This window comes from Chrysemys picta, chromosome 20, assembly GCF_011386835.1.
Source record: "Chrysemys picta bellii isolate R12L10 chromosome 20, ASM1138683v2, whole genome shotgun sequence".
Taxonomy (NCBI): Eukaryota; Metazoa; Chordata; order Testudines; family Emydidae; genus Chrysemys; species Chrysemys picta.
Genome location: NC_088810.1, coordinates 19,777,547 through 19,798,310, shown reverse-complemented (window position 1 = coordinate 19,798,310; position 20,764 = coordinate 19,777,547). Strand labels below are relative to the sequence as shown.

The 20,764-nt window shown below is 53.8% G+C and overlaps 1 protein-coding gene across 11 annotated transcripts; it reads right to left on the bottom strand.

Moving 5' to 3' along the window:
- Nucleotides 1–1,252: 1,252 nt before the first annotated feature.
- Nucleotides 1,253–12,698, bottom strand: LOC101939272 (toll-like receptor 2). Of its 11 annotated transcripts, none has more exons than XM_065573594.1 (5): nucleotides 11,064–12,441; nucleotides 7,464–7,607; nucleotides 7,169–7,263; nucleotides 6,450–6,613; nucleotides 1,253–6,379 (listed from the first exon to the last, which is right to left on the bottom strand). In XM_065573594.1, the coding sequence occupies exons 4-5, from the start codon at nucleotides 6,488–6,490 to the stop codon at nucleotides 4,054–4,056; spliced, it is 2,367 nt and encodes a 788-aa protein (XP_065429666.1). In that variant the 5' UTR covers nucleotides 6,491–6,613; nucleotides 7,169–7,263; nucleotides 7,464–7,607; nucleotides 11,064–12,441; the 3' UTR covers nucleotides 1,253–4,053. The 11 variants fall into 11 exon arrangements, with proteins under 11 accessions (XP_065429666.1, XP_065429665.1, XP_065429663.1 ...); XM_065573593.1 differs by having other exon boundaries at nucleotides 6,450–6,587; XM_065573591.1 differs by lacking the exon at nucleotides 11,064–12,441 and adding an exon at nucleotides 12,477–12,698 and having other exon boundaries at nucleotides 1,253–6,587; nucleotides 7,486–7,607.
- Between the last annotated feature and the right edge of the window lie 8,066 nt (nucleotides 12,699–20,764).

Here is a 20,764-nt window from a genome sequence, read left to right as displayed (position 1 = left end):
CCCTTTAGTCCATTCCAACCCTTCCCACTCCGGCCAGAGCTACGTCCCCCCCACTCTCCGTCCCCAGCCCTGCTTAGCTTTTACCCCACTGCAGCTTGGTGCAGAGGGGGTGATGCGCTGTTGCCCCCTAGTGGTGGACTAGAGCCTACGGTAGTAGCTACCGCTCTTCCCCCAGGGAGAGATCGGGGTTATTTTTCCAACATGCGAAGAAGGTTTTTTCCCAGCCAAGCCAGCAGCCCGCTTGGAACAGACACCTGGGTAAACAGGATCCCCACCCGCTCCCTGCAAACCCAGCACTGACGCGGGCGGACAGACAGCCTGCTGCTTTGAGGGGTCTATGTAGGTCGAGCGGCCCCTACGCCCCTTCCGGCTGCCTCTCTCCACCACATCCTACACATGGCACAAGCTTCCTCTCCTGTTCCAACCTACCTGAAAACCACTCAGCGCAGGGTACTGCCAGCCTGGCTCCGCTGCCAAACTCTCGCCACCCCGGCGCCCGCGAGTCGGGCAGCGGGAAGGGATCGGACATTGGGCCGACGTTTAAACACTGAACCTTTAATTAGCGCTACTGCCCCTCCGCTTTAAAAGAGGCACGACCTGTGCGGGCTGAGACGGACTTGCTCCCGTCCCCACATTCAGCTGCAGTGTTGCATAGACGTAAGAACGGCCATACTGGGTCAGACCAAAGGTCCATCTAGCCCAGTATCCTGTCCTCGGACAGTGGCCAATGCCAGGTGCCCCAGAGGGAAGGAACAGAACAGGGAATCATCAAGTGATCCACCCCCTGTCGCTCATTCCCAGCTTCTAGCAAACAGGTTAGGGACACGATCCCTGCCCATCCTGGCTAATAGCCATTAATGGACCTATCCTCCGTGAATCTATCTAGCTCCCTTTTGAACCCCATTACGTTCAAGACGTTAAGACAACGTATGAACACGTACCCCATCCATGTGCACGCACGCTCCTATCAGAGAACCATAGGACTGGAAGGGACCTGGAGAGGTCATCTAGTCCAGTCTCCTGCATCCCCCCCACATATGCCCCCTCCATCCATGTCTCCATCCCCGCCCCTCACCTGGTGAAACAGTGCCCTGTATGTCATGCATCTCCCACAAACAAGTGCACAGGGCTTGTACCTTCCCCCTCCGCCGGTCTCTCTCTCTCTCTCTCACCTCCTCCCTCCCTCCCTTTGCCTCCAGCTCACTTAAGGCCGTCTGAAAGTGTCCCACTTAAAAACCACTGTGCAGTCGCGTTAGGAAAAGACACCACTCTTTTATTAAATATAAAAAGTCAGCAACATGCTGTACGTCACTTCGAAGGCCGGTGCCTACGTTGGTTTGCACAGACAACGGAGGCGCGGAGCCATGCTCCAAGCCCCGGCGTCCTTTTGAGACCTTTACATTGAAAAAAACAAAACCACAAAAACCCACAACGACTTCATTTCTAAAGAAGGTCCATTCAAGCAGGAGAAGGGGAGAAAGTATTTGAAGTCAGAGCCAGTCTGAACGCAGGGACAGCTGGTTCGAAATATTAGCACCTTATATACATTTGTTCTCACAAGTAGTTATTTCGTTCCCCCCCCCCCTCGCTCCCCCAAAAATCTGTAAAAATGGGGAAACAGAAGCACCCAGAGAGGATCAGATCCACCAACAGAACTCTGGAGTTGGGCTTCCCTGTTTTAGACAGCACAGCTTCTTGTAGGGAGGCAACCCCTAATGAAGTCAATGAGGGGGAAAAAAAGATAGAACCGTGATTTCAGATGTCTGAGCGTAACTTGGAAGAGATACCCCTGCCTCCACCACGGGATCAGAACGGACTTCCCAGCTCTATTCCCAGTGAATGCTAAGTGCATGGGCAACCCAGACAAGAACTGCCAGCAAAGCAGGCCAGTTGGGGACTGGGATCCTCTGCTTTCCACGAGTCGCGATGCAAAGGCGGCGAGGCTCACAGAAGACTACTTGGCCCCGTGGCAAAGATCCCCAAAGGGCAAAGATTAGTCCCCCAGCGTCGACTCAGTGGGCCAAAATGAAACAGGTCACCTCCGACGGGCCCTTGTGGTTAAAAGGACGGCATAAATCCATTACATAAACTAGGGATGTCAAGCAATTAAAAAATTAATCGCGATTAATCACGCTGATAAACAATACTAGAATACTATTTATAGAATTGGTTTTGGAGATTTGTAATAAAAATAATATAAAGTGAGCACTGTACATTTTGTATTCTGTGTTGTAATTGAAACCAATATATTTTAAAATGTAGACCAATCCAAAATATTGAATACATTTCAATCGGGGTTCTATTGTCTACCAGGGCGATGAAACCCGCGATTAATTTTTTGAATCACGATTAATTTTGGGGAGTTAATTGCGTGCGTTAACGGCGATTAAAATGGACAGCCCTAAAATAAACACAACAGAAATACGTTCTTCCCCTTCTCTGGCTCCACGAATCCCGCTCGGACGGGCTCAGTTTGCAGTTTCAAGCACAAATTCTCCCTTCCCCTCCCCACTAGGGATCATCTATCCAGCCACATCACTGGGGAGATGGAAGATTTTGCCACCAGAACTCTGCTGGCAGCTATGTCCACGGTACGAGACTCCAGCTCGGTGTGCCGTAACGAATGCAGCTGAGAGTTGGAGGTCAGTAAAAGAGGCAGATTTTTGGCAGAGGCATACCTGGAGCAGATAACGGCGCCTATCTCGCTCACTTTCAGTGATCACAAGTGCAGAGCGCTCAGGTTAGGGCTGACTGATCCCGACAGCCATGGTTCTAGACAACTGGAGTGTAGAAACTTCAGTCAACGTCTCCTACACAGAGGGTGCCGCTCGCTCTGGCAAAGGGTCAGCGCAGGTTGCACCCAGCACGGACATTAGGAAGTTTAGGCTTGAACTTAGACGAAGGTTTCTAACCATCAGAGGAGTGAAGTTCTGGAACAACTTCCCAAGGGGAGCAGTGGGGGCAAAAGACGTATCTGGCTTCAAGACCAAGCTTGATAAGTTTATGGAGGGGATGGTATGATGGGATAGCCTAATTTTGGCAATTAATTGATCTTTGATTATTAGCGGTGAATATGCCCAATGGCCTATGATGGGATGTCAGATAGGGTGGGATCTGAGTTACTACAGAGAATTCTTTCCTGGGTGTCTGGCGGGTGAGTCTTGCCCACATGCTCAGGGTTTAACTGATCGCCATATTTGGGGTCGGGAAGGAATTTTCCTCCAGGGCAGATTGGCAGCGTGAGACATGGGTCACTTGCTGCAGGATTCTCTGCACCTTGAGGTCTTTAAACCACGATTTGAGGACTTCAATAGCTCAGACATAGGTTAGGGGTTTGTTACAGGAGTGAGTGGGTGAGATTCAGTGCCTGCGTTGTGCAGGAGGTCAGACTAGACGATCATAATGGTCCCTTCTGACCTTAAAGTCTATGAGTCTATGAGTCCTCGAGCGGGTAACAGCTGGGACGTAAGCGGCTTATGCTGCAAAGAGATGAATTTCACTCAGACACTAAAGTGCACGAGCCCTAGCAAAGTTGTAGCCTTCCATTACGACTTGCCTGGCAATACTGTCACTGGTTAAACCTTCAGGAGAAACAAGAGGTGGTGGGATCAAACAGTGGACACGTAGGTTGGCTACATTCTCAGAGTTGGACCTGGAATGGGGGGGGGCTCCTTACTCCCAGTCCAAGAGCATAGGTCTCCCAATGGCTAGTGGGTAAATACAACGCATTAGGTAGCCTCCAACGTTCAGAGGCCAGGTGCTCGGCACTCTCTAACAAGGAGGCCCCTTTAAGAGGGGTCTCAAGTTGGCCCAATAAGATCATTGCTCCCTTCAAAAAAATCTGGGTCTGGAGTTTAGTAGCCGTTCATGCCGTCCCCTGTGTTTGCTCACAGTGCGTAGGGAATGGAATACTGGACAGCTGGCCAAGACCTGGAGCAACGTCCTTCCCACCACATCTGCAAAGCAGGACATCGGCGTGCGAACACACAATGCACTGTGCGAGGCGTGTAAATCAGGAGCAGAGGCAGCGCGGAGCTGGAGTCCAAGCGAGCGCTAACTCGCAGGGCTAGCCACAGCGTCGATGGCAGTTTCCTCTTCAGCCGGACTGCTCACCGCCTCACCTGAGCCCAACTCCACGCTGGCCAGCGAGACCCGATCGTGGCCGGGCTCGGCTGCTCCCGGTTTCCCCAGCACGTTCCTGAGCTGTATCCAGAAGAAAGGCTGCCGGCTGGGCTCCGAAGGCCATTCCAGGTAGGTTTTGGTGCTCAGCATCTTCCGGAGCTTGCAGAACTTGTTGGGCAGGCTTTGGGGATCGATGGCCTCTTTCACCACGAGGATGACGTCCTCGTAGCCCAGCCCGACGGCCCGCTGGTGGGCGAAGTAGAGCTCGTAGTTGCACCACTCGCTGTCGACGAAGCTGCGGGAGAGGACGAAGATGACCTTGTAGCTGCTCTCGATGTTCTCGATGATGTTGTCGATGATCCACTTGCCCGGCGTGAAGTCCCTCTCGTGGATGCAGATGCGGTACGGGGGGCTGGAGCTCTCCAGCCGCTGGAGCAGCTCCTGCCTCACCCAATCGGCGTCTGAGCAGCTGTAGGAGATGAAGGCGTGGTAGGCGTAGGCCCGAGCGGGCTGAGCGTGGCGGGCGCGGTACTTCGACCGGATGATGCGGTAGGTGGCTTGCAGATACCACAGCACGTCGAACTTCCAGCACAGCACCATGGTTGCAATGATCACAACGGCCGTGATGGAGACAGAGATGGCCACCACCACCCTCACGTCGCACTCCGTCAGCCCCGGGGTGTAGGCAGACACGCCCATGTCCAGCAGGGACTCCGGGTGGTAGCACGTCCAGCCCTCGGGCCAGTCCAGCAGGGTTAGCTTACCCTTCCTCCGAGTCTCCTGCAGGAAGCCGTAGAGGTCGCAGGTGCAGTGGTAGGGGTTGTTCCCGGCCTTGAGGCTGGTCAGCTCTGGCATGTTGACGAAGGAGCCCTCGCTGATGACACCGAAGGAGTTGCCGTCCATGGCCAGTATTCGCAGGCTGGGGCATCTCCACTCTGAGGGAATGAACTTGATCTTGTTCCCACTAAGCTTCAGCTCCTGGAGGTCTTGGCAGCGGACAAAGTAGCTCATCTCCAGCCGGTCCAGCTCGGAGTAGGAGAGGTCCAGGTAGTGAAGGGTGATGGGCAGGCACTTGAAGATCTCCATGGTAACAGTGTTGTGGTCCAGGGCCAGCCAGACCAGGCCGGGATTCCACTGGCATGCCGTCTCCTTCAGGCCCCCAATGTGGTTGTGGCTGGCGTTGATATGGGTCAGGCGAGGCCAATTGGCCGTGAGCTTAGCCACTATGCCCAGGCTGGTGAGCTCGTTTTTGGCCATGAGGAACCGCTCCAGTTTGGGCAGGACGTCCTGGTAGTTGCAGCCCTGGTTGTAGATGTAGGCGTCCTTCAGCCGGTTGTTGGAGACGTCCAGGGTCACCACGTTGCGCATCTCGTCCCAGGTGTCGCAGGGCACGAAGTTGAAGTTGACGTTGAGAATGGAGAGGTTGGCCACGCCGCTGAACCAGGTGAAGGTCCAGTCGAAACGCAGGATGTCAGGGTTGCTGATGTCCTGCAGTAACAAGCTGCCCAGGGTCAGGTTGGTGATGCCCGTTTCCGAGCGGTTCCACTGGGAAGAGCGGGCGAAGTCAATGGACATCAGGGAGAGGTCGCGGATGCGGGACTTCTGGATGTTCAGCAGGGCCAGGCGTAGCAGGTTCTCGTTGAACTTCCCCCGGTAGAAGACCAGTTTGCTGGCTTGCACCTCGGCCAAGCCGGAGAAGAGATCTGCGGGCTCAGTGTAGTAGGTGAACTCAAAGAGGTTGCGGAAGCGGAGGTACTGCAGCGGCTTACCCCTCAGGTCCCGCAGAATCATGGGTAAGGCCTTGGGATTCTTGTCCAGGGCTATGTCACACCACAGGGCTGTGGTGTTGAGCACCGAGAATGCCCCGTTTTGATACTTCAGTAGGCTGGACGCTGTCTTCAGGGCAAACTTCTGCAAGGCTATATTCTTCAGCGGGAGGAAGTCCCACTTGCCGACTGTCTGGATCAGAGACCCGCCCATGGAGAACTCCTGCAGGTTCCTCAGAGTGCTGAAGACCTCGTCCAGAGTTGAGCGGAGGTACAAGTTGTTGGACATCTCCAGCCGCCTCAGTTTCCTCAGAGGCTTCAGGGCCGGCGAGGGGATCCAGCGCAGGGAGTTGTTGAACAGGCTGAGTTCCTCCAGCAGGACGTTGGAGGCGAAGGCATCTGCCGAGATGCGCGAGATGTTGTTGTAGCCCAGGTCCAAGCTCTGCAGCTGGGTCAACGCTGAGAAGTCCCCTGCGGCGATCTCTTTGAGCCTGTTATACGAGAGATCCAGTCTGAGCAGGGTGCGGGGAAGGTGCTGGGGAACGCGGTTCAGGTTCTGACCTTTGCACGTGGCGACTTTGTTGTCGGCGGTGACAAGACATGGGTCGGCCCCGTCTGCCAGTCCCACGATCACCACGCACAAAGCTATGCACATCCCAGCTAGTGGGCGCATGGTCTTCTCTTCACATGTTTGTTCACCTGAAAGATCGAGAGAGAAGGACGTCCTGTGAAACGCCCTCGTTACTTTCAGAGACCTGTCCACACGCTAACGTTAACCTATAGAGCAGAGACCTCTACCGCCCCACGGTACAGTCGTTCAACTGGCTGAGGAGAATACTGCATCATTGAGTTACCGATGGTACTCTCTGCGGATTGGACATTTACAGCCACTGAGACATCCAGTCCAGCATCCTGGAACAAACCATCGGCCTGTAGTCCCGCCCCCCCGGGACCCCACCCCCATCCACCTGCCCTCCCAGATCCAGCTATTACCCCACTTTGTTCCCTCCACCTCCTTCCTGCCACGCAGGACAAGCCAATGGTGCCTCTACCCCCATCTCTCTGTGCCTCAGAGACAGGTCCATCTAGTTCAATATCCCCCACCGCCTACCATTCTCGATTAGGTCACCGTGATCCTGGACAGAGGTTAGACATTGGCCACTCCCATCCGGCACTTCACTTCCCACAATCCCATGGGGCCAGTGATCCTGTTCACTTTAAACCCCCCCCCCCCCCCAGTTAACAGAACTTGGCTCCACAACGGGAGAGAATGCACTTACAGAGCAAGAGGCGCTACCCCTCAGGTGACGGAGGCGAAGCTGCGCACAGCACTGCAGGGGTGCAGCCGTCCCTTCCATGCCAGCCCCGGACAGTCCTAGATCAAGAGAGAAGCAGCATTTTACTGGACGCAAGCTGAATCCACTGGCCACCCACGCTAGACACGTGTCGGGGAGACACGCTGCATCTCAGACTTGCTTCCCGGACCAACCCCCGCCCCCATCTTCTGCGCAATGCTAGAGGAACATGGCCGCCGGAGGGAGACTTTCAGAAAGTACAAATGGGAGGAAGATAAACCTCAAGGAAGCCAGGTCAATACCCGGATGCTCGCGATGGAAAATGCTGCCGACGGCGTTCTGTGTCCCCGCCGCTCAGTCACGTGGGAAGACGCTACGCCAGAAAGAAAGGAATGGCTTCTCCATCACTCGGGCCGCGTCTTCACTGCAACAGATAACATGAGTTAGTCCGCTTGAACTAGCCTAGCTCAGGGCAGAACGCTTCCCCTTCGAGCTACACAACGAATCCTACATCTAAACCCATGGTTCTCCAGTTCTACAACCTCCCTGCATTCATCACCTGAGCGCCAACCTCCTCACTCCTCCCACGCCAGCCCACGGGCCGCCTAGCTCAAATCGAAAACACCTCCTTACAACTCAAGTGAGTGATTTGTGTGTGGATGGGAGTCGGGTTAGGGCAAACCTCCAGTTATAACTCAACGTGACAACGCACCGAAGACAAACCCTCGGCGTCTTTACAGCGAGACGGGATGTCTCTCGGAGACCCGCTCGAGTGGATCCAGAAGTTGCGGTGTTTGATTGGAACAGGTTGAAGTGTTTCGTTCAAGACTTGTTTTGGTAAAAGCGATGGGAAACTGAGTAGACAACACTTCCCCTCCCCCCCCCCCCCACACCTTGAAAACTTCACGTTAACCACTGACATTTTGGCCAAAAACTTGGCTATTTTTTTTTGTGTGTAATTAAAATCCCCAAAATGGGTCAAGAAGAACTGACTGAAAACAAAGTTAAAGATTTCCTGACCATCTGCAGGTTCAAAAAAAAAAAAATCACAGGTGAGATTTTCTGGTCTGCGCTAAGCAGGAGGTCAAGATACAGAGCCATATACCGATCATCTCTGGCCTTGAAATCCAGCTGCCCTTTGTGCTTTTACAAGTCTGGGGAGGGCGTTCACCTTTGGGAAGAAAGTTGCAATAGAAATCCTGAGGACGGCAAGTTGTAAACACTCCCAGAGAGCCCAGCACTGAAGCATTAACTAGGGTTTATTCCTGAATAACTCCATGCGCTCATTCTTATTCCAGAATAAGTGTTTTAACCCAGAGGTTAAGCTAAACTGGGGACAAGGCACTCTTGTTCTGGAATAGGACTATCCGGCACCTGGCACTCTTCAGGAACAACTGTATCGTGTGTACACAAGCCCTTAAACCATCACTGAAATGCAGCCACCTCTGGAGTGGAACGAGAAGGGGGAAAAAAACAGATTACACCGCCTGTGTAATTGTCCAAGCTTGCCCTTCTCCTGTATCCCTCACCTGCCCTACTGTTTGTTCTACAATTGGTACATGCTTTTAGAGCAGGGGTGGGCAAACTACAGCCCAGGGTCCACATCCTGCCCTCCAGACATTTTAATCCGGCCCTTGAGCTCCCGCTGGGGAGCGGGGTCGGGGGCTTGCCCCACTCCCCATGTGCTGTGGCTCTGTGTGGTTCCCGGAAGCAGCGGCATGTCCCCTGTCTGACTCCTACGCGTAGGGGCAGCCAGGGGACTCCGCACGCTGCCCCCACCCCAAGCGCCACCCTCACAGCTCCCATTGGCCGGCAACCATGGGAGCTGTGGGGGCGGCACCTGTGGACGGAGCAGTGCGCAGAGCCACCTGGCCGCGCCTCTGTGTAGGAGCTGGACGGGGGACATGCCGCTGCTTCCAGGAGCCTGCACCCTGCCCCCCTCCCGCGCCCCAACCCCCTGCCCCAGCCCTGATCCCCCTCCTGCCCTCCAAACCCCTCAGTCCCAGCCTGGAGCACCCTCCCACACCCCCAACCCCTCATCCTCAGCCCCACCTCAGAGCCTGTACCCCCAGCCGGAGCCCTCACCCCCTCCCGCACCCCAACCCCCAATTGCAGTGAGCATTCATGGCCCGCCATACAATTTCCATACCCAGATGTGGCCCTCGGGCCAAAAGGTTTGCCCACCCCTGTTTTAGAGGGTGAGCAGTTTGGGGCAGGGATGAGCCATGCGCTAGCTACTGCACATATACATTGGGGTCCCTCCCGAAATTCTGATAGCATCCCAATGCCCCCGGTCACAACATCAAGTAGCTTTACTTCAACTTCAGCTTCGTTAATGTACATTGCAACACCGTTCACACCATCATAGTAAATTACGCTGGGCAGTGACGTGGGGGAGGTGTCTTGCTTCGGTATCTTACATAAAACACTTGGAATAAGTAGGAACGTCCATCATCCTGTCTAGTTTCACAATAGTTCAGAATGCCCTGGCTAAAATCCAATACCAGTAGCTCTAGGGGGGGAATAGCTCAGTGATTTGAGCATTGGCCTGCTAAACCCAGGGTTATGAGTTCAATCCTTGAGGGGGACACTTAGGGATCTACGGCAAAAATAAGTACTGGGTCCTGCTAGTGAAGGCAGGGGGCTGGACTTGATGACCTTTCAGGGTCCCTTCCAGTTCTATAAGATAGGTATATCTTTATATATTATATTATTATAAGCCCATAAAGCTTCCCAGAGTCCTCAGAAATAAAAGACACAATTATGTTATGAATAAAAAAACGCCAGGGAAGAGTTCACTTCCATTAGATTCAACTTTCACACCTAAAATCCTGCGTTACCCTCCTAAAACCAGTCCCTGCCCCATGTGATTTAAAAAAAAAAAATCAAACCAAAAACATCAGCCTTGCCTGCATAAAGCCGACACTTTTTGCTAAAGCTATTTAGTCAAAAACCCAGTTTCTGGGGGGCAGGAGGGGGAAGCCGTTGAGGTGGAAAATATTAGCACCAATATTTCTATATCGCAAGTGTTATGTGATCAGGAGATTTTTTCACCACAGCTCTCAAGCCATATGGATAAAATTTTTGTCGATTAGATCATTACATGACAATTGAGGATTCTAGTAAACATGCATAATTTGTCTAGAGAGGCCTTCTACTAGGGAACATGATTTTAGTTGCCAGCTGTCTGAAAGCGAATACCATGGCTTTAGAGGACCCGAGATTGGTACACCAGGGGAGACAGGAAAGGAAACACAGGTTGATCATCAGATGAATAGCGTGAGGCTGTCGGGCATTCTTCACTAGACAGTTAGCACTAGACTGGAGGCAGGAGAGCCCACCGCACTGGGGGTCAGGAGTAGGGTGACCAGATATCTCGATTTTATAGGGGCAGTCCCAATATTTGGGGCTTTCTTTTATATGGGCTCCTATTACCCAGGGCCGGCTTTAGGACCTGCAGGGCCCGATTCCACGGTCCGGGTCTTCGGCGGCACCTCGGCGGCGGGGAGTTCCACTCCGCGTCTTCTGCGACACTGAAGAACCCCCCCGCCGCCAAAATGCCGCCGGAGCGGACGGCCGCCGGGTGAGCCTAAGGCGCGGGGCCCTCTTAGGTGCGGGTGCGGGGCCCGATTCCGGGGAACTGGCCTAAAGCCGGCCCTGCTTATCACTCCCCCATCCCCTGTCCCGATTTTTCACACTTGCTGTCTGGTCACCCGAGTCAAGAGACAGGTTTCTATTACCAGATCTGACACCCGGGGCAAGGCACTTCCTCCGCGCCTCAGTTTCCCCATCTCTAGGGCCGGGAGAACACGACTCACCTCTGCAAAGCGCTTTGCGGTCTCTGGAGAAAAGCACGACGATCGGGGGGGGGGTTTCTTACCTAAGGTGCTGCAGGCAGAGATCTTCTATTGGCCGGGAGCTGGCCGGAACAATCCCCCCCCCCCTTGGCCCGGTTTTCAAGGCACCTTTATCTCCTGGAGTGCCGATCCAGTGGGACCAACATGCCAATGCGGCGTGGGAGAAAGGAGCAGGCGCTGGCATGTAAACGCTTCCCCACTGCATCTCCAGCGGCTGGGGCCCGGGGCGCACACGCCACTTTCCCCTTCAGCAGCTCCAGGGCGCTGCCAACCCCATTGCGGCTCCCACACCGAGCCCCCAAGCCGTCCAGGGGGCTGGTCCAGTTTAAACCCGGGGGGCTGCCGCGGGCAGGGCGAAGGGGCGCAGCCGGCAGCTCCTAGGCGATCACCCGGGGCTGGGCGGGATTTACTTGGGTCCTTCTTTGGGTACGAAGGGGCAGCTGCTCCTGTAGCCCCCCCATGCAGTCCGGGGGCCTTTGCTGGGCTAGCTCGCCCCTTGGCTAGGTCCCGGGGGGCCACCAGCCGGGGCTCCCCTCTGGCCCCACCGCGCCTCCCATACTGCCTGGCCCGGCCCTCGGAGCGACTGAACCGGCTTGTGTACGAGGAAGATTTCCAGGCTCGGCAGGGTGGGGCGCCACCTCCCTCTTAAAGAGACAGCACGCCTCGAGGATTTGTTTTCTCTTCCCTTCTCCCAGACACCCCCCAAACCAAACCCCCCGGGCTGCAAACCGGGGTGATACTTCGGGCTGCCAGGCTCAACGCATTACTGTCTGGGTGGCACTTTCAAAGCCAGGTTAGGTGTTCTGGGTTGCGGTAGCTCCTAGGGGCCCTGGTCGTGGGTTCAGGGCCCCGCTGTGCTCGGTGCTGTACAGAGAGAGGAGCCCTGATGGAAATAGGGAGGCCAGAGGGGAACAGGCACAGAGAGGGGAGGTGCCCAGCCGAACAGAACTCAGCTGTCCTGTGGCCCAGCTCAGTGCAGGCTGTTCTACCCAAAGGTCATTTCCCTTCCCCACTTACAAGAGAGAGATTAGGGTGTATTTCTGGCCCACTAAATCACTGGATTAATGGCCCAGTATCCCAGCTCTCCAACGCTGGCTGCTTCGAAAGAAGGAGGAAGACCCCAAGACAGGCTCACCTGCCCCCAGGGAAGTTTCTTCCTGGCCCCCTGCCAGTTAGTGGTTAGCTCGTGCCCGGGAGCATGGGGGGCGGGGAGGAGTTGCAGCTGGCACAAGGCAACTGACCCCTTTCAGGAGAGATGGACCCAGCCCAGGTGTGTCCGGCCCATCAGGCTGGGGTGGCATCGATCCTTTCATGAGCAGGGAAGCCAGGCCTGCAACTCACAGTATGCTTTATTTAAAAGGGCATCCCTCTAATGATGGGGGAGTGTTGTCAGATGTTTATATGGATAATCCTTTAAAATCTCCTAAAGTACTGACCTTAACCATATCCTGCAGCAGGGTGTTCCGCAGATTAATTATGCACTGTGCATACTAATTCCTTTTCATCCAGAGCCCTCAGTAAAACACTCTGGGCTCTACTGCTGGAGAAGGATCTGTTAAGAGCTGGGTGTTATGACTTCGCTTGTGAGCTTTCCGGAGCAGGTTCTGTCTCTTTGCTCTCTGTTTGCACAGCACCTGGAACTAAGGGGCATGGTCTGTGACACCACCACAATCCAAATAAAAAATCCCTGGGTAAATTGTTCCAATGGCCAATTACACTCACTGGTGAAAATCTGCATGGCGAATGGGCAGTGAGCTCAGGGTTAAGAGGCTGCAAAACCTACACTCCGCGATAGGATCCATAAAGAACTGTTTACCCAGGGTAGCATGGAGACCCCAGGACTGGGCAGAAACCGTAACAGCCCTAAGGATTTTGCAGGAAGCTGTCTCCGCTCCCAGCAGGAACAAACAAATGAATTTATTACCGGAATCGAGACTGCCAAGCAGCAGACAATAGCTGGTGTCAAAAAACTATGTAGGCAGTGAATGGCTGCTGGAGTCACCCCTGGCCCTTTCTGTGTATAAACGCCCGACATTCCTTACCTGCATGGTGGCGTAACAGATCACGATGTCCAGCACCCAACCCTTATTGAGACCAACAGTTTCAGCTGGCCCAGACCGAGGTCTCAGGTCTGCCAGTTGGAACCCCTTGTCTCTTGTTTAACTGGGCGTGCACTTGCCTGCTGCAAAGTTTATGCTTTTCTGAACCCGTCTTGCTGTAAAGGACATTCTGGGGAACTGGGTCTTCCAGCCCCAAATCCAGAGGGCTCCCTAGTGTCCCACATGGTCATCAGCCGCTGCGGAGACTGCTAGGCAGTGTCCAGCTTTGTGATGTGCCAGGGGAGGGAGAGGCTCAGAGCAAACAGAAATAAATCTGTCCCTCCCAGGTGTGTTTAACGTCACTTCCCAGGCTGAGTCAGCCCCCCCAAAGCAAGGTCTAGTTATAGCCAGTGAAGGGTTAAACCCATGGTGCATGTCAGCCAGGGCTGGTCAGTGGCCTATATGGAATGAGTTTGGCAGGACTCATCCTGGTCACCCACGGCACACAAACCCCAACACTAGGACTGGCACCAATTGGCTCTCCTTGTGGCCAGCGCCAGCAGAGGCCAAGGACTGGATGGGCCACAGAGGCTCTGAACTAGCACAAAGATCCAGCTAGCAACGGAAGCGGGACAGATTCAAACTAGACATGATGCTGCGTTTTAATCGCTAACCCTTGGAGGAGCTGAGCTAAGCTGGGGGCCGGGGGACACTCGCCCACACTGGAAGTCTTTAAATCAAGACCGGACGTCTTTAAGAGACACGCTTGAGTGCAATCAGGCATTACGGCTGGATGCAGGAGTTGCAGTGCGACATTCTCTGGCCTGAGCGATACAGGGGGTCAGACTACGGGCTTGTCTACACTTGGAAATGAACCGAAAGAGCTATTCTGGAATACTTATCAGCTCCCGCATGCACCTTCATTCCAGAGTAAATTCACATGGGGGCTTATACCAAACTAGTACCGTACTCCTCTTTTGGTAAGTTTCCCAGTGCCTTTGAGCCCTAGATTGTCATAATAGTCCTGTCTGGCGTTAAAATCTATGAATCTGAGAGGGAGGGGACAAGGGGCTAGAAGCGATTTCCAGAAGAGAAGCTTTCATTGTTGACTAGCCTGGCTGGAGGTCAGGCATTCCTTTCCTTTAACTTTACCAGCCAGGAAGTCCGTCCTTAGCCTGGATTTATGTTCCATGGTTTCTCCAAGGTTTCTAGAGAAGGCAGCCCAAATATTCCTGGGCAAGTAAATGTATGTGTGTGTCCACCGCACCTCAACCACAGCAGCGTAGTACTTACAGATAACTTATCCCTTTAGCTTGGGCTGTTAGGGTTTGGTTTTTGAGGGTGTTTAGGCACCTAACGCTGCAGATGGACACCTGACTCCCACTGAAATCTCACTAGGTGCCTAAAGAAATGTTAAGGTCCAGCCCTTGGTGCTGATGGTCCTTTCTCGATCCCCGCTGTCGACTAGAGCGGGCACACATGTTAACATGGTCATGGTATGTTGGCAATTCTTGGCTAGCTAAACAGAGCAGCCAGGCAGAGACTGGCATCCTCCCCCAGGGAGAGAGAAAAGGGTGAGAATTAGCTTTCTCCTGGAGGACCGTAGACATTTACGACAGCAATTTAGTTGTGACTCTTCAAATTCCAGCCAGGGTAGGATACAGCCCCCGGGAGAGTGCAACCATCAGAGGGCTGGTCCCAGTTTCTCCTGGCTGTCCCACAAGCTAATTTCTGGTGTGTTGAGCACAGAAATCTCCACCACGCTGGGTAAAGCATGGCAGTGAGAAAATGTTTTGGTTATGGATGGGACTCCAGACTTGGACAACCCAGGCTGTGGGAAAGTTCAGAATCAGAGCCTTGGACTCGTCTCTGGCACCACGCGCCAGTCGGGTGGGGACAGGACATTGGCTCATCTTGCTAGTGAGAAGCTGTTTCTGCCACTGGACAAACTTCAATAAAGTAGAGAGACTGTGGGACTGCCCCAGGGAGCTGTTGGGAATGTCATTCCCGCATTCCCAGTGTCATATCTAACAAATACTACAGCTCACCAGAGCCATGCTCTTGTCTCTTGGTGCTGGCAGAAGTGACTAATTGAGAGAGAGCAGCAGGCTTTGTACAACTCATTCACAAAAACCCTTCAATCTCCCCCTCCTCCCAAAGCCAAGCTATATGAATAACATCTCTCTCTTAGGGAGATTTGTCCAGTGCAATTCACACACACACACACACACACACTCACCCCAAAATTCTGTTCCCAGAACTGTCACCAACTAGCTGTGTACCCTTGATCAAGATGTGGCACCGCTCTGCCTCAGTTTCCCCACGTGCTAAAATGGGGATGTCACAATTTTGGGTCTCATCCAAAGCCTTCAGCCTCCAAGGTACATCCAGTTACTCCCTTATCTTAGCTGGGTTTCACTATCGCAGAGGTGTTTCAGAAAACAAAGACACGCAAGACCAAAGATAAACTACTCTACAGAGCGAGATTCTAACCTGGCAATAATTAACTTGTGGAACAGCCAGAATGCTCTTAAAGTTGATTTGCTGTCTCGCCAAAAAATATGTCATTGTGCTTTGATCTCTGCAATCAATCCAGGCCATTGCAAGGGTGGAGGGAAGGGTGAAAATGGGCCAGGTCTAGGATAAACACGTCCTTTACCAATGGGCTTGCATTTACCGGATTTTTTCCATGCCACACACAAGGAGAAAGACAACACTGAGCTGTTTGAGGGTGTAATGGAACTAGTGAGCTGTGCACATGGCTGGACCAAGTAACCAGGAAATAGGAGGGGGAAAGTAGTCCCAGTGACCTTGGGCAAATCAGAGCCAGGAATGGAACCAGGTCTGACTCCTAATCCGCTTCCCTTCTCCGTTCCGCCCAGACAAGGGACTGATGTTTTCAGTGGGTAGGTCAGAGTCCCACCCTGACCCACTTACACCCCCATTGTCCAATAAACCCTCTAAAGATCTTGGTAATAAGACACACATGGCTGCCTCCCCACAACACAGCCTGGTGTCCAGCCTCCTGGAAACGGGCCAGTTCATCAATAATTGTGAACACACTTCAAGATCAGTGATATGCACAATTCTAAGCAATTCACACAACACGCCCCGGGGAAGGGGAAGAAGCTGGTCAAGCTATTCTAGGTACTTAACTGACTCCCTCATCCCCATCGAATCTCCCAGTCTTTAGTGTATTTATCCTCACAACCTGCAGGGTTGTGCCATTATCCCCATTGTACAGACGGGAAAACTGAGGTACCAAGAGACTAAGTGACTTGCCCACATTCACGGAGCAGGTACTTAAACCCAGGTCTTCAATGGGCCAGGTGAGGGCCTTTACCACTAAACCATTCTTCTCCCTAATCATCCGCAGCTCCTGGCAATCTGGAAACGGAACAAACAGAGCAAGCCTGTTTTGTTCAGGGACATTTGACTTCCCTCCTTGGCTCCGTCTCCCGGGAACCAGGGCCAAGATAAACACGTTGTATCTGAAAGAACCCAAACACGCTGTATTTGAAAACACCCATGTTAATGGATCACGGAAACCCAAACAACAAATTAAAGACGACAGAGGATTTGATCCACTGTCTCGGGCCACTAATTCAGCCTTCAGCGTGCTTGGAAGATTCAGCATCGGAACGTAGCTTGGCTCATCTTGGGGCAGCTGCAGGCTGCCTATTGCAAGTTTCAGTAAATAACTCGACTTCAAACAGCCAGCCAGATTCCAGTTGGCTCCAAGTCTTCAGAGCAGGATCGCTGTTAATTTTGCCTGGGAAAAACCTCAGTAAGGTTTCTTAAGAGCCAAGCCACTGTTTTAGGATGATCCCCAGTGCTGCCTTGTAACAGGACAGGAGACAAACACCCAGAGGTAAAGAGTCACTTACAAGTACATTAGTCATTGAAAATACCACACTGCAAAGGGCTTATAGAATGAGTGACTATTCTAACACTGATCACTTCCTAAGTGTGCAAGTGCCATGTTCCATCCCAGGAGCTCTTAACCACACCTAAAGGTAGGGAAATATTTTGCCCATTTTACAGATGGGGAAATGGAGGCATCGGGAGTGAGGCGAGTGATTCGATCACAGTGATAGCCAGTCAGGAAGAGAACAGAAATCTCAACTCCCAGCTCCGCCACTGACCTGATGTACGACTCTGGGCAAGTCCCTTCTCCCTCTCTGGGCCTCCATTTCTCCTCCCATCCCGTGTCTGTGCAGATGCTAACCGGGATTGCAACTGGCGTCTCGGGCCCAGCACCTAGCACCGTGTGGCCGCCCAGTTTCAGGCAGTCGACTGTAATTCAGGTGCTGATCTGTAAAAGGCTACACCACATCAGAGCAGGAGCACTGAGCACCGGTTTTGCACTGGGGTGAGCGCGCGCCCCAGGAGCAGAGCAGACTCTGCCCCCAGACTCACACCTGTTGAAGGTTGTGCGAACCCATGTGGACACCTGCATTTCAGCCCGAGTGGCTTGTTTCGGCAGGGCCACTCCAACCTCCCCCCTCTCGTTATGAAAGAGGGGGGTGCATGCTCCTAGATTCCAGGACTTGCTCCCCTTCCTGGTCCCCACACTCAATTTGGTGACCTTCCAGGCACACTGGAAGACGCCGGCTTGCGCGGGATTTTGCAGAGAGCTGTGCGTGAGCCTCCTGGGGATGGAGCGGCAGGAAGGGGTGTTCGTAGGTAGGTGGCTGGCTGGGTGTACGTTCCTGCTGCTGCTACTTACCTACATTGCTAGGAGGACTGCGGTAACGAGAGTCGTTAGTTAGTTAAATCATTTTGGTTTAGCTTCAACCAGTTCCTAAGCAACTAGAACAGGGGGGGCCCATGGCTCCGGAGCCACATGGCTCTTCAGAAGTTAATCTGCGGCTCCTTGAATAGGCACCGACTCCCGGGCTGGAGCTACAGGTGCCAACTTTCCAATGTGCCAGGGGTGCTCACTGCTCAACCGCTGGCTCCACCCCCACTCCACCCCTTCCTGCCCCCTCCCCTGAGCCGGCCGTGCCCTCGCTCCTCCCCCTCCCCCCCCCCCCGAGCTTCCTGCATGGCACGAAACAGCTGATTGGCAGGCGCAGGGAGGGGATGGGGAGGTGCTGATCAGTGGCGCTGCCAGTGGGCGGGAGGTGCTGGGAGCCGGGGGGAGAGGAGCTGATGGGGGGCTGCTCACCTATTACGGTGGCTCTTTGGCAACGTACGTTGGAAAATTCTGGCTCCTTCTCAGGCTCAGGTGGCCCCCCCCCGAACTAGAACAAGACTGAAGTCAGCCTGGTTGAAAGAGAAACAGGCGCATGCATACAGCCTATTGGTTAAACCCAATAGGTTTAATCCTCTCCCCTTACGTATAATAAACCTGCTGCAACTCGTCACGGGGAAACCCGGTCCGTCAGATAAGAGGCTATCGGAAAGCCCTATTGTAAGCGCTGATTGCACCTACAGATTACCGTAAAGTCTGTTTCACTGCGAAATCAGAACCCTCCATCGCCAGGCCAAAGAACGGCACCTGTTACTGCCATGGCCTGGTCTACCCAGGCAAGCTGTGTGGCTGTAGCACTGCCCGTATACTTAATGTATCACCACTTCCCTACGGTTCACGTCATTGTACTGGTCTAAAAGGTGCGTAGGCCGGCAGCGTTTTCTCCTGTGTGGAAAGGGGAATTCGCTAGAACGGGACCTGTCTGGACAGCAGCCACACAACGGATTGTACAGATTAATGAGAGTGGTTAAAAAAAACGGTCAGGTGCCTCGCAGACGTATAGGAGAGACAAGGTGGGTGAGGTAATAGCTTTTATTGGACCATCCGGGGACCAGCGCTGCAGCCGACAGACATCCAAGTACTGTGTGTAGGCCTGGGGCGGTGAAGCACGTGGAAATCACAGATACACCATCCAGCCAGATGAGGGGAAAGCGTTGGTTAAGCTACGTTTTTTCAGAAACAGCTAGTATCGGCGGGTGCCTGAGGTTTTCGGGGCCTGATCGGAGTTTGTCTCCCCCAGAATTCCCTTACCCTAGGGGTCAGCCTTCAGGAAGTCACTTTGCCTCCAGTAAGCCAGTGTCGCCGTCATGCCTTCAAAAGTCCTGACAAGGGTTAGACGGCTGGTAAGGCGAGACCCCTGCCTGTCCCGCTGCCTCATTGTTTCCTTGTGCGCCCATCGGTCTGTAGCCACCTGCTGTCCCTTGTCTGCTGAGATGGTCAGCTCTTTGGGGGCGGGCACCGGCTTTTGGTTCTGGGTTTGTTCAATGCCTAAAACTGGGGACGGGGGGGAAGGCCTGTGGTCCAGGACTGGGGCTTCCAGCACCACCGTGATACACAGAGGTTTGTAGCCTGGAACCAGTATTTGGGCAGCCTCTGGCCTTGCCCGGACACATCTCAGAGTTAATTAGCAGTAGGAGTGGAGCCAGACCTAGTGCTCCCGATTCCCCGAGCCTGGCGACTCAACTCAAGCACGTTCCAACCGTCAGGGTCCCTTACGGGGTTCCGGATTCGCTGGCCCCATTTGCAAGTCTCGGGCTCCATTTATTGTGCAACATTTCCCTTTAGCTGGTGCAGCCTCACGCTTCCAGCACATGAGTCACACCTACTGCACAACAACTCCCCGCACCCCACCCCACCCCTGGCACCGCAGCAGGCGTCTATACAGGCACTCAATGTGTAAATAAGACTGTAGATAAGATATGGGATGGGCGGGGAGGAGAATATTTCTGGGCCCCCTGCAGTCCTGCTCCGTGCAGCACAGACATCCATCCCTGACCGAGCACCTGCAGAGCCCGGGGAATGAACGTGCTGGACTTCTGCGTCAGTCTCAGCACACAGCGGAGTGGGAGGGAAAGGAAGGAGGAGACAGGGCTAGCACGAATGCCAAGCCGCAGGAGGTGACAATGAGGTTAAACAGGCCCTGGATCAGACCCAGCAAGGAACTTCTTTCGCTCAAAGTTTACCTGCTTGCCTATGCTTTATAGTTCAAATGCAGCCCGGCCCCGCCTCCATCTCAATAGGCCCCTCCCTCTAGGCCAAAGTTACACGTGTAGAGGGGACTACAAAACTATCCTGACCTAGGATCCTGGAAGAGGGTCACCAGCGAGGGTGCTGACGGAGCGCCAGGCTTTTCTTGGCACTGAACACAGCGGGTGCAGTGGGCGATGGGAAAGCAAGGCAGGCCTAAGACTGGAGTGTGGGTAAAGGTGATGGGCAGAGTAGGACTCTAACCCCTCCCAGGGATGGAGGACAGTGGCAACTTGGCCATGGGATGTTATCCGGTAAGTCTCCGCCATGCATGGAACTGCTCTGAGAACAGGCCCGTGTCTTCATCTCACCCAAGTCTCCAGACTGAGCGTACTTAGCAAATATATCAGAGGCTGGTTGTATGCTTGCTGGCCATCGATAACTCCGTAGGGCCCACCACCATCATGTCTGAGCACCCTCCAGACACTGAGTTAATAGTGCCGGCAGACTAGCCCTGTATTACACATGGCGGGGGATGGAGACAGAGGAAGTGATTTGCCCAAGGCCATGGGAAGGAATTTGTAGCAGAGCCAGGAATTGGGCCAGGGGAGCGAAGCTGGCAAACTAGGTCTTCAAATCCGACAGGGACCAGAATCTGCACTGTGCGGTCCCATGGGGCTACCACAAGCGTCAGTGAGGGTGAATTTGGCCTGCAGAATCGCTACCGCTGGTGGTGATGGTA